The sequence below is a fragment of the Scyliorhinus torazame genome, chromosome 17 (assembly GCF_047496885.1).
Source record: "Scyliorhinus torazame isolate Kashiwa2021f chromosome 17, sScyTor2.1, whole genome shotgun sequence".
Classification (NCBI taxonomy): domain Eukaryota; kingdom Metazoa; phylum Chordata; class Chondrichthyes; order Carcharhiniformes; family Scyliorhinidae; genus Scyliorhinus; species Scyliorhinus torazame.
Window position 1 is genome coordinate 161187923 of NC_092723.1, and position 13515 is coordinate 161201437.

Sequence of the window (13515 nt, forward strand, 5' to 3'; positions counted from 1 at the left end):
TAAATGCTCAGCTACTGCTGTAAGTACCTTGTCTTTTTGTATACTGTCGGGTAACGTTAACTGCAATGTCTTTGTCAAATCTAAAAGCCTTTTTTTAGTCTCTGTTCGTAAGGTACTGTGTGTGACCTTCTCCACCCCCCAAAAACTTCCGAGCCTCTGAAAGAGCCATTGTCCACAACACACTCCCTACTTAAACTGGAATACCACACCTAAAAAGCAAACACAAATATGCTCACCCCTCACTGTCTTTAAGTTCACTAAGCCAACCCAATCACAAAAGATAGACTTTTATTCCGGACGTGCCCCCAATTTGTTATGGGTCAGGGTTTAGAAAACTCCAAAGTATATCATGGAGTTCACCTGACTCATGACTTTTAGTAGATTTTGCTTCTCGGGAGCACAAGGGTCCACTCTCCAAGTGTTATGCAACAGAGACCTTAAGTATTTTAAAAACAAAACAATGTTTATTCTATGAACCCAAACACACAGTAAACATCTTATCAACCACCAACACACATAACCCCACAGATACAATACACTATAGGTAACCCTTAATACCTTTCCTAGCAACATCCATAAGTTAAATCCTTTTTTAACATAGACAGCAGGTTTAAATTCTCTACAAAAACAGATATTACTTTCATCAAGTGATCTGGAGACATTCTTTAGAGAGAGAGCTCAAAACGAAAGTAAAAAGACAGACAGACAGCCCAGCTCCACCCACACACTGACAGCTATTTGATAAACACCCATTTCTTAAAGGTACATCCACCTGACAATGGGTCCAGAAAAATCATTCCCTATACTGTCCCGGAATTCCTCCTCTATGGCATTGTGACTAATTTTATTTGCCCAATCTGTGTGCAGATTTAAGTCACCCATAATTACAGATGTTCCTTTATTTCATCCATCTCCAATTTCCTGTTAAACATCATTACCAACATCACCACTATAGTCTGTGGGGGTTTATATACAACCCGATTATCATTTTGTACCCTTTGGTGTTTCTCAGCTCTACCCATACAGATTCCATATTGTCGGAGCTAATATCTTTCCTTACTGTTATGTTAAATTTCCTCTTCAACTAGCAATGAATCTCCTCCGCCTTTTTCTTTTTGTCCTTCCCTGGACACTCAATACCCATCCCTGGTCACCCTGCTGCCATGTCTTTGTAATCCCGATTATATCTTACCCATTTACATCTATTTACACAATCAATTCATCCACTTTATTGCAAATGCAACATAACTTTACTTATCTCATTCCCACTATTTTTCACTGAGGCTCTGTTTGATTCTGACCCTTGATTTCTCTGCCTATTACTTTTCTTATTCTCCTTACTGTCTTTTGTTCTTGTCCTAATTCCCCCTCTTCTGACTCCTTGCTTCTCGCCACCCTGCCATTTTTGTTTAAATCCTCCCCAACCATTCTAACAAATACTCCCCCGAGGACATCAGTCCGAGGTATAACCTGTCTATTTGTACTGGTCCCACCTTCCCCAGAACTGGTTCCAATGTCCCAGGAATCTGAAACTGTTCCCCCTCACCCATCTCTTAAGCCATGCATTCACCCGATATATCCTGCTATTTATACCCTGCCTAGCACGTGGCATTGGTAGTGAACCCCAGATCACTACTTTTGAAGTCCTACTTTTCAAGGTCCTTCCTAACCACCTATATTCTGCTCTTAGGACCTCATCCCTTTTTATTACCTCGGTCATTTGTACCAATGTGTATAACGACCACTGGCTTTCACTCTCCCTTTCAGAATATCCTGTAGCCGCTCTGAGACATTGTTGACCCTAGCATCAGGGAGACAACATATCATCCTGGAGTCTCCTTTGTGGCCACAGAAACACTTATCTATTCCCCTTATATTTTAATCCCCTCTAACTATTTCACTCCCACACTTTTTACTCCTCCCCTGTGCAGCAGAGCCAACTGTGGTGCAATGAATTTGGCTGTTACTGCTTTCCCTGAGAGGTCATTCCCCTCAACAGTATCCAAAGCGGTATATCTGTTTTGCAGGGGAATAGTTGCAGGAGATTCCTGCACTGCCTGCCTAATCCTCTTGCTCTGCCTGGTGGTCATCCATTCCCTTCCTGTCTGTGGATTCTTAGCTTATGACCACCGCTCTATACATGCTACATATGAAAAGGGATTAATGGCATGCCGAATGACCTATTTAAGCGAGCCATATAAGTGGAGTCTCATTCTTGTTTCAGGTGTAGGCATCAAAACCAGCAGGTGGAGACAAGTAGCTGTTGCTTTTGAAAAGAAGTGGGTTCAGTGTTATATTATTTGACATTGGAAATCCGTGGGCTGCAGCATTAATTGCTCTCAGAACAATGGAAACCTGTAAATTAGGGTGTGCAATTTTCTCCCATCTTTTTTGTAAGTGTTAATACCTTTTGTGTGCTAATTGGACTTCTAAGATCTTATCCAAGCAACTGGTGAGCTGAGGCAGTGAGCATTGGCATGCAGCTTAACAGCTGCATCTGATTCTCGCCTAATTCTATGCATTTAACATCAGGGTCAGCTGGATAATCAAACAAGTGCTGGTCCCCAGTCATTTAACCCATCCCTGTGGGAGGGGATGGGTGGGATTCTCTGTCCGTTCACAGCAGTGGGATCCTCTTGTCCCACTGCCATGAATGGGAGATTTAGCTGAGCGCCAAATTCTCCGTCCTTGCTAGCAGTAGTAGTGGGGTGGTCTCATAATGGAGAATCTCGGCCGATGTTTCGTGGTAGATAAAATATGGTATTTTACAATTGAAATTTGCTAAATTCTGAATGATCTTGCTTTTTGCATGTTTATAAAAGTGCATTTAAGGGCAACATGGTGGCACAGTGGTTAGCACTGCTGCCTCATGTGCTGAGGACGTGGGTTCGATCCCAGCCCCAGGTCACTGTCCGTGTGGAGGTTGTACATTCACCCCGTGTCTACGTGGGTCTCATCCCCACAACCCAACAAGATGTGCAGGGTAGGTGAATTGGCCGCACCAAATTGCCCTTTAATTGGAAAGAAAAAGAATTGTGCACTCTGTGCATTTATCCTGTTTTTTATTTCATTGTGTAATTGCAGGATCTAAATTTATTGAACAAGGACTTAACAGCAACCCATGTCGTACAGATCTTGTCTAAGGACAACCCTGCAGTGTCTGATGGAACCTACAATAACATGAACATAGAGGTATAGTAAGTCTTCATTTAAAAAGTTAGAGGTTTTACCCCATATCCTTCAAACTCTGGGAAGAGTGCAACCAACTAACACTTGGAAAATGTACTGAAATACAATATAAAGCACATTTTATTGTGGACAGATTGACAGCTGTGTTTGACTACATTACAATAGTAACCAGTTCATAGCAGTATTTGATTGGTTGTGAAGAGCTTTGGAACATTCTGCAATTTCTCACCTTTATTTTTAAGTCACTGTGAAAAATTCAGATCAAACTTGTGAAACTTCTTTGCAAATTTAATAAATGTTTATTATTTGATGATGTGAGCAGCAAACCTTTTTATTCAGATGGTTTTCTTGGAGTTTCTGGAAGCACTTCTTGCATGCGCAGAAGTGTATGTGACTAAGAAATTGCTCGAGAATTCAGTTGCATCCTCTAGAACTTCAGTTGAAGTGAACGTAATACACATAGCAAGTGATATGTCCATGCAAGTGACCCAAGAACCTTCAGAGCAGGTAATGAAATGGCTTTGATTTCTTCAATCTTTTGAAATACAAACTGTTCTGTTTAACAGCAAGTTAACTAAGAAGAAGATCCTCATAAAGATACATTTGATCTCCATGGATTGCACCTCCGTGCTCTTTAAAATCTGTATAAGTTAATTCGGAGAATCATCGAATGATACAACACAGAAAGAGGCTATTGGCTCATCATGTTTGTGCAAGCTCTTCAATCAATCCCATTTGCCTGTCCCATCCCATACCCTGCAAATCTTTCCCCTTCAAGTATTTTTTGAAATTGCGATTTAATCTGTTTCCAGCACTCTTAAAGGTAGTGAATTCCAGATCCTAATAATTCATGTAAACAAAAAGAGTTTCTCCTTAATTGCCGATGATACCTGACTTTTACTTACCAACCGTTTTTCTCAATGCTTCTGTGCTTCATTGATCAAAATATTTTGAAGTCTTATTAATCATCCATTATGATTTGTCAACCTAATATCTGTTAATCTAATGATAGCCAAGAGTCAATTTTATAAAAATATAAATTTAGATACCCAATTTTTGTTCCACTTCAGGGTAATTTTTGCATGGCCAATTCACCCACCAGGCACATCTTTGGATTGTGAGGGTGAGACCCACGCAGACATGGGGAGAATGTGCAAACTCCATACGGACAGTGACTCAGGGCCGGAATCGAACCCGGATCCTCAGCGCCAAGAGGCAGCAGTGCTAACCACTGCGCCATGGTGCCACCCAGCCAAGGGTCAATTGAGCACTCTTAAGAACACAGGAACAGGATTAGGCCATTGAGCAATTAGAGATTGTTCTGCCATTGGAAGAAATAATGGCTGATCTGTGACCTAACTCCGTATACTCACCTTTTGCCACCTTTCCCTTAATACATTTTGGTTTACAAGATCTATCACTCAGATAAAATTGCAAACTGATCTAGCAACAACTGACATTTGCAGAAGACAGTTCCAATTCTGTGCAGAAGTGTTTCAAATCTCACTCCTGAGAAGTGTGACTCTAATTTTTAGACTATGTCCTCTAGTCCTAGACTCTTCAATCAGTAGGAATAGTTTCTTGTCTCAGACTTAGAATTTTGAGGGCTCAAGTAGCACTCCAGAAGGACAGCATGGTGGCGCAGTGGTTAGCACTGCTGCCTATAGTGCTGAGGTCCTGCGTTCGAACCCGGCTTTGGGTGACTGCGTGGTGTTTGCACGTTCTCCCCATGTCTGTGTGGGTCTCACAGGGTAGGTTAATTGGCCATGCTAAATTGCCCGTTAATTAAAAACAAAATGATTGGATACTCTAAATTTTAAAAAAGGTAGCACTCCAGAGACACAAGCACATCATCCAGGCTGACTTTCCCAGTGCAGTACTGAGAGTATGCTGCCCTGTGGCGCAGTGGCATAGTGGATAGCACTGCTGCCTCATAGCACTAGGGACCCTGGTTCAATTCCGATCATGGGTGACTGTGTGGAGTTTGATCGTTCTCCCTGTACCTGCGTGGGTTTCCTCCGGGTGCTCCGGTTTCCTCCCATTGTTGAATGATGCGCAGGTTAGGTGGGTTGGCCATTCTAAATTGCCTCTTAGTGTCCAAACATGTGTAGGTTATGTCAAGGGGTTACTGGAACAGGGCAGGGGGAGTGGGCTTGGCTTGGCTGGAGTGCTCTTTCGAAGGGTTGGCCTCCTTCTGCACTGTTGGGATTCTATGATTCTATTACAGATACTGCCTTTAGGATGAGATGTTAATCAAAGCTGTCCTACCATGTTGTAACACAAGAGTTCCAGTTCAGTATATCAGTAAAGAGAAAGTCTGAGAATGCTCCAAACACCTTCTGGTGTGTAGCTTGGGTGGAGCAGGATGAATGTCTGATAGTAAAGTTGCCTAACATATATCAATTATTTTATTCTTCCATAGGATCTGAGTGTGAATGGCAAGACTAGAATTTGGTGCCCCTCCCTAATTGCCCTTGAGAAGATGGTGGTGAGCCACCTTTTTGAACTGCTGCCATCCACTTGGTGTAGGTATAACCCACCGTTCTGACAGGTCTGCTTAAAGCATTGTGGGTGTACCTATGCTAGATGGACTGCAGTGGTTCAAGAAAGAAGCTCATTACCATCTACTCACGGGCAATTAGGGATGGACAACCTTGCAAGCAACCCTCAAATCCCATGAAAGATTAACATCTGTAAAAAGAAAATTGTGAATTTCCCTTTAAAATATATTCAAAGGCAAATTTTAAGCTTTGGCTGTCCTAATGTTTGATTTTATTTACACACAACACATTCCAAAATGTTGAGGATTCTGTAATACCCTATCATCTCAATTAGGTACAGTAATGAGCATTTTTTACCACAGCACCAAATGTAAATATTTTGACAAAATGCTTTAATAGCGATACCATATATCAAGGATTTTCAATACCTATTGGTATATTTTAGTTAAAGAATGTTGTTAAAACTTTTCAACCATTTTTTAAAAATCAAACAGATCATTGCCCATGAATCATTTACTGCAGATACGAACGAACAAAGCACAAAATCGACTACAAAGAAACGTGGAGAATCTACTGTAAGTACATGAAGGAAATCGGAAGTTTACATTTCTCATTTATTACAAGCAGAATGGATTACATTTTATATGCAAAATATTAGGTGTTTTTTCGAATGCTCTTTGCCATTCTCTCCTCTGGAGGTGGTAGCTCCTTGCCGGGGAACACTTCCACGGGAGCAGTGGAACCAAAGTTGGCATTGCATGTATGAGGCCAGAATTTAATCCTGACGATCCTAATCTCACTTGACCCCCATTCATTGTGCTTTCCAGTTGCAGGATCACAGGATAAGAATCATCAGCGCATGTCACGGTGGCACAGTGGTTAGCACTGCTGCCTCACAACGCCAGGGTCCTGGTTTCAATTCCGGCCTTGGGTGACTTGGCGTTTGTACGTTCTTTTTTTAAAATAAATTTAGAGTACGCAATTCTTTTTTCCAATTAAGGGGCAATTTAGCACAACCAATCCACCTATTCTGCACATCTTTGGGTTGTAGGAGTGAGACCCACACAGACACTGGGAGAATGTACAAACTCCACACTGTCAGTGACCTGGGGCCAGGATCGACCCTGGGTCCTCGGGCCGTGAGGCAGCAATGCGAGCCACTGCGCCACCATGCTGCCATGAGTTTTTTTTTTAATGTTTTTTTATTTTCCTTTTTCACATTTTCTCCCAAATTTACACCCACAATAATCAGTAACAAATGTAATGTCAATCCCCATATCAATAACAACGATCACATCCTCCCACCAAACCCCCAAACATTGGCCCACATGTTAACATAAACAAATGACAAAGAGGAATCAAGAATCACCCATAGTCACCATTAACACATACAGTCTCCCCCCCCCCCCCCCAACCCTCCCAGCCCCCAACCTCCCTAATGTTCGATGTGATCCAATTCTCGAAAGTGCATAATAAATAACGCCCATGGATTGTAGAATCCCTCCACCTTTCCCCTCAGTTCAAATTTGACATTTTCAAGTGTCAAGAATTCCAGCAGGTCCCCCTGCCACGCCAGGGCACAGGGTGAAGAGGTCGATCTCCACCCTAACAGGAGCCGCCTTTGGGCGATCAACGAGGCGAAGGCTACAACATCTGCCTCCCCGCCCGTTTCCAACCCGGCTTTTCTGACACCCCAACTATGGCCTCCCGAGGGCCCGGATCCAGTTTCACGTGCACCACTTTAGAGATTACCCCAAACACCTCATTCTAGTAATCCTCCAGCTTTGGACAGGACCAAAATGTATGAATGTGCTTTGCAGGAATCCACCCACCCCCCCCCCCCCCTCTCCCCCCGCAATGTTCACATGCATCATTACCCCCACAAAGAGCCGGCTCATCCTCGCCCTTGTAAGGTGTGCTCTATACACCACCTTCAGCTGTATCAGGCCCAAACCCGCACACGAGATGGAGGTGTTCACCCTCCGGAGCACCTCACACCAGAACCCCTCCTCCATGCCCTCTCCCAATTCTTCCTCCCACTTTGCCTTGATCCCTTCTAGTGGCACTTTCTGCTCCTCCAAAATACCCCCGTAAACCGCCGATACTATCCCCTTCTCCATTCCCCCTGTCGTCAGCAGCTCCTCCAGCAATGTGGAAGCCGGCTCTACTGGGACGCTCTGTATTTCCTTTCTGGCAAAGTCTCAAACCTGCATGTATCTAAATATTTCCCCCTGCTCCAGCCCATACTTCACTCCCAGCTCCTTCAATCCTGCAAAGCGACCCCCAAGAAACAAATCTTTTAGTGTCCTAATTCCTTTCTCCTTCCATCTCTGAAAATTTCCATCCCACTTCCCTGGCTCAAATTTATGGTTCCCCCCCAATCGGCATTTCCCTTGACCCTGCCCCCAACCCAAAGTGCTGTTGAAACTGCCTCCAAATTCTCAACGAAGCTATTACCGCCGGATTCCCTGAGTGTTTCCCCGGGGCCGTCGGGAGTAGCGCTGTTGCTGGCGCCTTCAATCCCGACCCCCTACCCAAACTCTCCTCCATTCTGACCCATTGGGAGTCAACCCCTCTGACCCAGCTCCGTACCTTCTCCACATTCGCCACCCAGTAATAATACATCATGTTCGGAAGACCCAAACCCCCATGCCTGCCTTCCTCTCTGTAGGAGCACCTTTTTAATTCTGGTCACCTTCCCTCCCCATATGAACAAGGTAATCATCCCTTCAATCTCTCTAAAAAATGCCTTTGGCAGGAAAATCGGCAGGCATTGAAGAATAAACAGGAATCGTGGCAGCACATTCACTTTACCCGCCTGTACCCAACCCGCCAGTGACAGAGGGAGACCATCCCACCTTGCCAGATCAGCTTTCACCCTCGCCACCAAACTAGAAATGTTGTGTTGCCCTGGAGTTTTATACATTCTGTCCGTCTCTGCATGGGGTTCCTCCAGGTGCTCCGGTTTCCTCCCACAGTCCAAAGATGTACAGGTTAGGTAGATTGGCCATGACAAATGGTCCCTTCATGTCCAGAAAGGTTAGGTGGGGTTACTGGGATGAGGTTAGGGTGTGCGCCAAGATAGAGTGCTATTACAGATGGTTGGTGCAGACTGGATGGGCTGAATGGCCTCTTTCTGCACTGTAGGGATTCTATGAACTTTGAATGATAATTCTTTTTTCTGAATATCAACATACAACAATAGCAACAACTTGGATTTATAGAGCACTGTCAAATACAAAAATAAAATCCCAAGGTGATTCAGGGGGGCATAATAGAGTGATTGGACACAGCCAAAGAAGGACAACGTTGGTGAAAGATGTGGGTCTTCAAGAAGGAGAGACTGAGGCGCATATGGTGGAAATTCCAGAGTGAGGACCCTAAAGGTTTGATTGCCAATAGTGAGGCAAAGGCCAGTCACAGGATTGGTGAGTTTGGAGTGCGGAATTAAGATGTGAGTTGTAGGGCTGCAAAAGTTATATCAGTGTTAAGGGGCAAGACCAAGAAGGGTTTTGATAAAAGTTTTTTAAACTGGAGCTCTTATTTTAGGGGTTGATTGGGATCTAACTTAAGTTGGCAAGGACGTGGGTGGTGGGTCAACCAACTTTATGCTTTGGATAAGCAGATGATATTTATTTCAGATGGAAGACTAGAGGCCAGCCAGGAGAACATTGCAATCAATAGTTGAGTCTGAAGGTGGCAAAAGCATGAATGAGGGTTTCAACAGTAATGGTTGATGCAGGCATGGAAATGGTTTGATGGTAGAACTCTTTATGGTGAAAAGGATATGGAATTGAATTGGAAACAGGTAAGAGTCAAATAGAGGTTCCTACCTAAAAAAGTGGCAGGGGTGAGGATTAAATTGGTGGCAAGGATGCAGAACTGGGCAGGAGCTGCACACAATGGCTTCAGCCGTACCACCTTACCTGGAGAAATATTGAGCGAGATCTACTGACCGCCTTGCGCCTGAAAAGCAGCGTGGGCGGTAGATGTTGGGAGATCCCTCTTACGGGATCTACCTGACTTATCATGCCTCGCAAGATCTAACACGATCTCGCAAGACATCACGATGTGAATCCTGTCCGTTGTGGCCGGTATTACTTCCTGGCAAAGGGGCTGGTTTAGCACAGTGGGCTAAGACAGCTGGCTTGTAAGGCAGAACAAGACCAGCAGCACGGGTTCAATTCCCGTTCCAGCCTCCCCGAACAGGTGCCGGAATATGGCGACCATGGGCTTTTCACAGTAACTTCATTGAAGCCTACTTGTGACAATAAGCGATTATTATTATCTGCATATTAGAGTGAGACAGCTCGTCTCACTAAAATGTATTCCTGAGATCTAATGAAGGCATGGGATGTAACCCCCTTTTCTTGGAGACCTCGGGCGAGCGACGTTCAGTGCTGGTCTCCACAAACGGAGGCCAGACAGAATGGCACTTTTGGGGTCACCCAGGGGATCTGAGACCATCAGCTGCTTGCTGTCTAGGCAGGGTGGCATCCTGGCACTGCTGGCGCCACCCTGGCAGTGCCACCTGGATGCCAGCCGGGCAATGCCAATGTGCCCAGGTGGCACTGCCAGTTGGCAGGGGCACTACCAGGCTATCAATTCCAAGGTGCCAAACTGGTATTTTTTTTGCGACGGGGATCGGGCCAGGGGGTGTCCTTTGCAGGTGCAGGAGGAGGGGAGGTGCATGGAACCTCTTATAGGTCAGTTGGGCCTGAGGGGGGGGGGGTGTTCGGGGTAGCGTTGGGCGTCACGAAATCGGGAGACCATTTAAAAACAGCGCTCCGATCTCTCCCTGCACTGAGGAATTCTGGCGAGCAGAGCTCCTCATTGCAGAAAACAGGACTACTAAGTGCGGCTTTGGCTACGCAATCTCCGCTGAGGCGCGCGATCTATCCGAATGGCCATTCGATAGCATAGTGTTTCTCGATACTTCGAATGCGCGAAACACTCAACTAATCGCGCTATGAGACTCTTCCCATTTGGGGGTTCACGCCCTATGACGTATCCAAGACTGGGTGCCAGACCAAGGTATTGGAGGGGCCAATAGAACACACAAACACAAGAATTAGGAACAGGAGTAGGCTATTTGGCTTCTCTAACCTGCTCTGCCATCTGATAAGATCATGGCTGATCTGATTGTGGATTCAACTCCATTTGCCTGTCTCATCTGGACAGGATGATGGCGAGGGAGAGCTAGGTGTTGTCTTATATATGGGGAAGATGTTTGACTGGGAACCAGTGTCGGTCAGCTGCAGGGATGATAGATGAGTAGGACTTGGTGCAAGTCAAGACAAGGGCAACAGAGTTTTGGATAACCTCAAGTTTACAGAGGGTAGAATCTTGGAGACCAACCAAAAGTGTTTTGGAATCGTCAAACGTAGAGACAACAGAGGCATAAATTAGGGTTTCAGGGACAGATGAGATGAGACCGAGGGTGTTTCAGGGCTGGTGATATTACAGAAGTGGGAATAGGAAGTCTTAAGGACTCATGTGTAAGGTTGGAAGCTCATCTCGGGGTCAAATGTGACAGCAAGATTGTAAACAAACTGGCTTAATCTCAGACTGTTGCCAGAGGGATGGGTGGATTGTAACTAACCCCTTGTCAGGCGGCAGCATATAGAGGAGAGAAAAAGAGGGGCCAAGGGAAGAAACCTTAGTGTAAATTAAAATTGAGGAAAGATGGGGCGAGATTCTCCACTCCCGCGCCGGTTGGGAGAATCGCCTGGGTCGCCAAAATTTCCCAGGACGCCGGTCCGACGCCCTCCCGCGATTCTCCCAAGCGGCGGGAACGGCCCCGTCTAGTTCCGCGGGCCACAGGCCGGAGAATCGCCGGAGACACCCAAAATGGCGATTCTCCGGCACCCCCGCTATTCTCAGGCCCAGATGGGCCGAGCGGCCAGGCCAAAACGGCCGGTTCCCCCCGGCGCCGTCCACACCTGGTCGCTGCCGTCGTGAAAGCTGGGGGGGGGGGGGGGGGAGGGGGGATCCTGCACTGGGGGGTACCTTAAATGTGGCATGGCCCGCGATCGGTGCCCACCGATCGTCGGGCCGTCCTCTCTGAAGGAGGACCTCCTTCCGCGGCCCCGCAAGATCCGTCCGCCATCTTCTTGCGGGTGGACGTAGAGAGGACGGCAACCACGCATGCGCGGATGACGCCAGTTATGCGGCGCTGGCTGCGTCATCTATGCGGCGCCGCCTTTACGAGGGCGACAAGGCCTGGCGCGTGTAGATGACGCGGCCCCAATCCTAGCCCATTGTTAGGGCCTGAATCGGTCGGGATCGGGGCCGTTTCGCGCCATCGTGAATCTCGACGGCGTTCACGACGGCGTGGGCACTTCGGCGCGGGAGTGGAGAATCGCGCCCGATGATGTCTGTTTTATACTATTTCCCAAAATCAAGATTACCCACTTCGATTTCAGCAGATGGGGACTGCAACAACTGCCACGGGCATAAATGAACTTTTATGTTTATTTCAGAGAAAGAAAGTGAAGGCTCCTGCCTCATCAGCTGAGAAGTCATCAAAATCATCTGCCCATCATGGTAAGTTTAGTGCATCAATGCACACAGCAATTTCAATATACAAAATGCATTTATCTCAATATCAGTCATTTTATAAAATCAAACAAAGTAGGTCTGCCTGTCTCAATTACACGGTACCAGACAATGTATTGAATAGCTGCGGTACAGGGGAGTAGCCCAGCATTGGCTTCAGTCCTCCACTGCTAAATCAGTGAAGTCAATGATTCAATGAAGTCAGTGAAATCAGTGATTCTTAAGGTCCAATGTTTAGTGGTCAGTCAGCATTAAGTTAGCTAATCTCAGCTGTATTGATTGTTAAGGAGTCTCCCAATTGTACAGATTGTTACTGTGATAAGGAGGAAAAAGGTCTGATAGGGTCAGTGTTTTGGGGGGACAGGGCAGGGAAAGGGGGGGTGGGTGGACAGCTGGGTAGAATTGAAAGAGGTAAATAACCAATAAATTTGAAAAACAGGCACATTCACCCATTGAAACAATCTTTACATTTAATAAAAAGGAAACAACTGTTTCATTGATGTTATTTACATGTGGTATAGCAGGACATTTCAGTAAGTTTTAAGAGCTAAGTCTGTCCAGATTTCGGCATAATGCAGTGCTGATCTCCAGTATAGATGTTGATAATCAATTGGACATCACAACATATGGGCAATAAATGCTGGCCTAACTAGCGACTCCCACATCACGTAAATGAATTTAATTTACTTTAGTATAAATTTGGAGTACCTAATTTTTTTTTTTCCCAATTAAGGGGCAATTTTGCATGTCCAATCCACCTACCCTGCAGATCTTTGGGTTGTAGGAGTGAGACTCTCGCAGACATGTGGAGAATGTGCAAATTCCACATGGACAGTGACCCGGGGCCGGGATCGAACCCGGGTCCTCGGCTCTGTGAGGCAGCAGTTCTAACCGCTGCACCACCGCGCTGCTGTAAATGAATTTTAAAAAACAAACAAAGAAAAATAGAACTGATACATTAAAACCTGTTGGAATGCTTAGGGACCATTTTATTGGGAAGCATGGAGTAGCAGGAGCTGTAGATCTGAGACTGTCAATGACCTGTTTAGGCTCAGCACATGAGCCTTATGGTAAATCTTTACATTTCCACCAAATGCTGACATGTACCATATGGCTTGTAGCTCATCTAGGTTTTCAGGTAGGATTTTAGAATGATCCGAAACAGAAAGAGGCCATTCAGCCAATCAGAACTGCACTAGAATGTGAAAGAGCCATTCAATAGTCCCTGCCTCTTTCTTCAGTTACCCTGAAACTATATCCCAGCCAA

The 13515-nt window shown here is 45.6% G+C and overlaps 1 protein-coding gene across 3 annotated transcripts in view; it reads left to right on the forward strand.

The window, feature by feature from the left end:
- rsph10b (radial spoke head 10 homolog B) overlaps window positions 1–13515 on the forward strand; it is a 128454-nt gene that overhangs the window by 78391 nt on the left and 36548 nt on the right. For all 3 annotated transcript variants that reach the window (XM_072481532.1, XM_072481530.1, XM_072481533.1), the window contains 4 exons: window positions 3085–3192; window positions 3529–3696; window positions 6185–6265; window positions 12173–12236. In XM_072481532.1, coding sequence (XP_072337633.1) covers window positions 3085–3192; window positions 3529–3696; window positions 6185–6265; window positions 12173–12236 — 421 coding nt within the window. The remainder of the gene's footprint in view (window positions 1–3084; window positions 3193–3528; window positions 3697–6184; window positions 6266–12172; window positions 12237–13515) is intronic.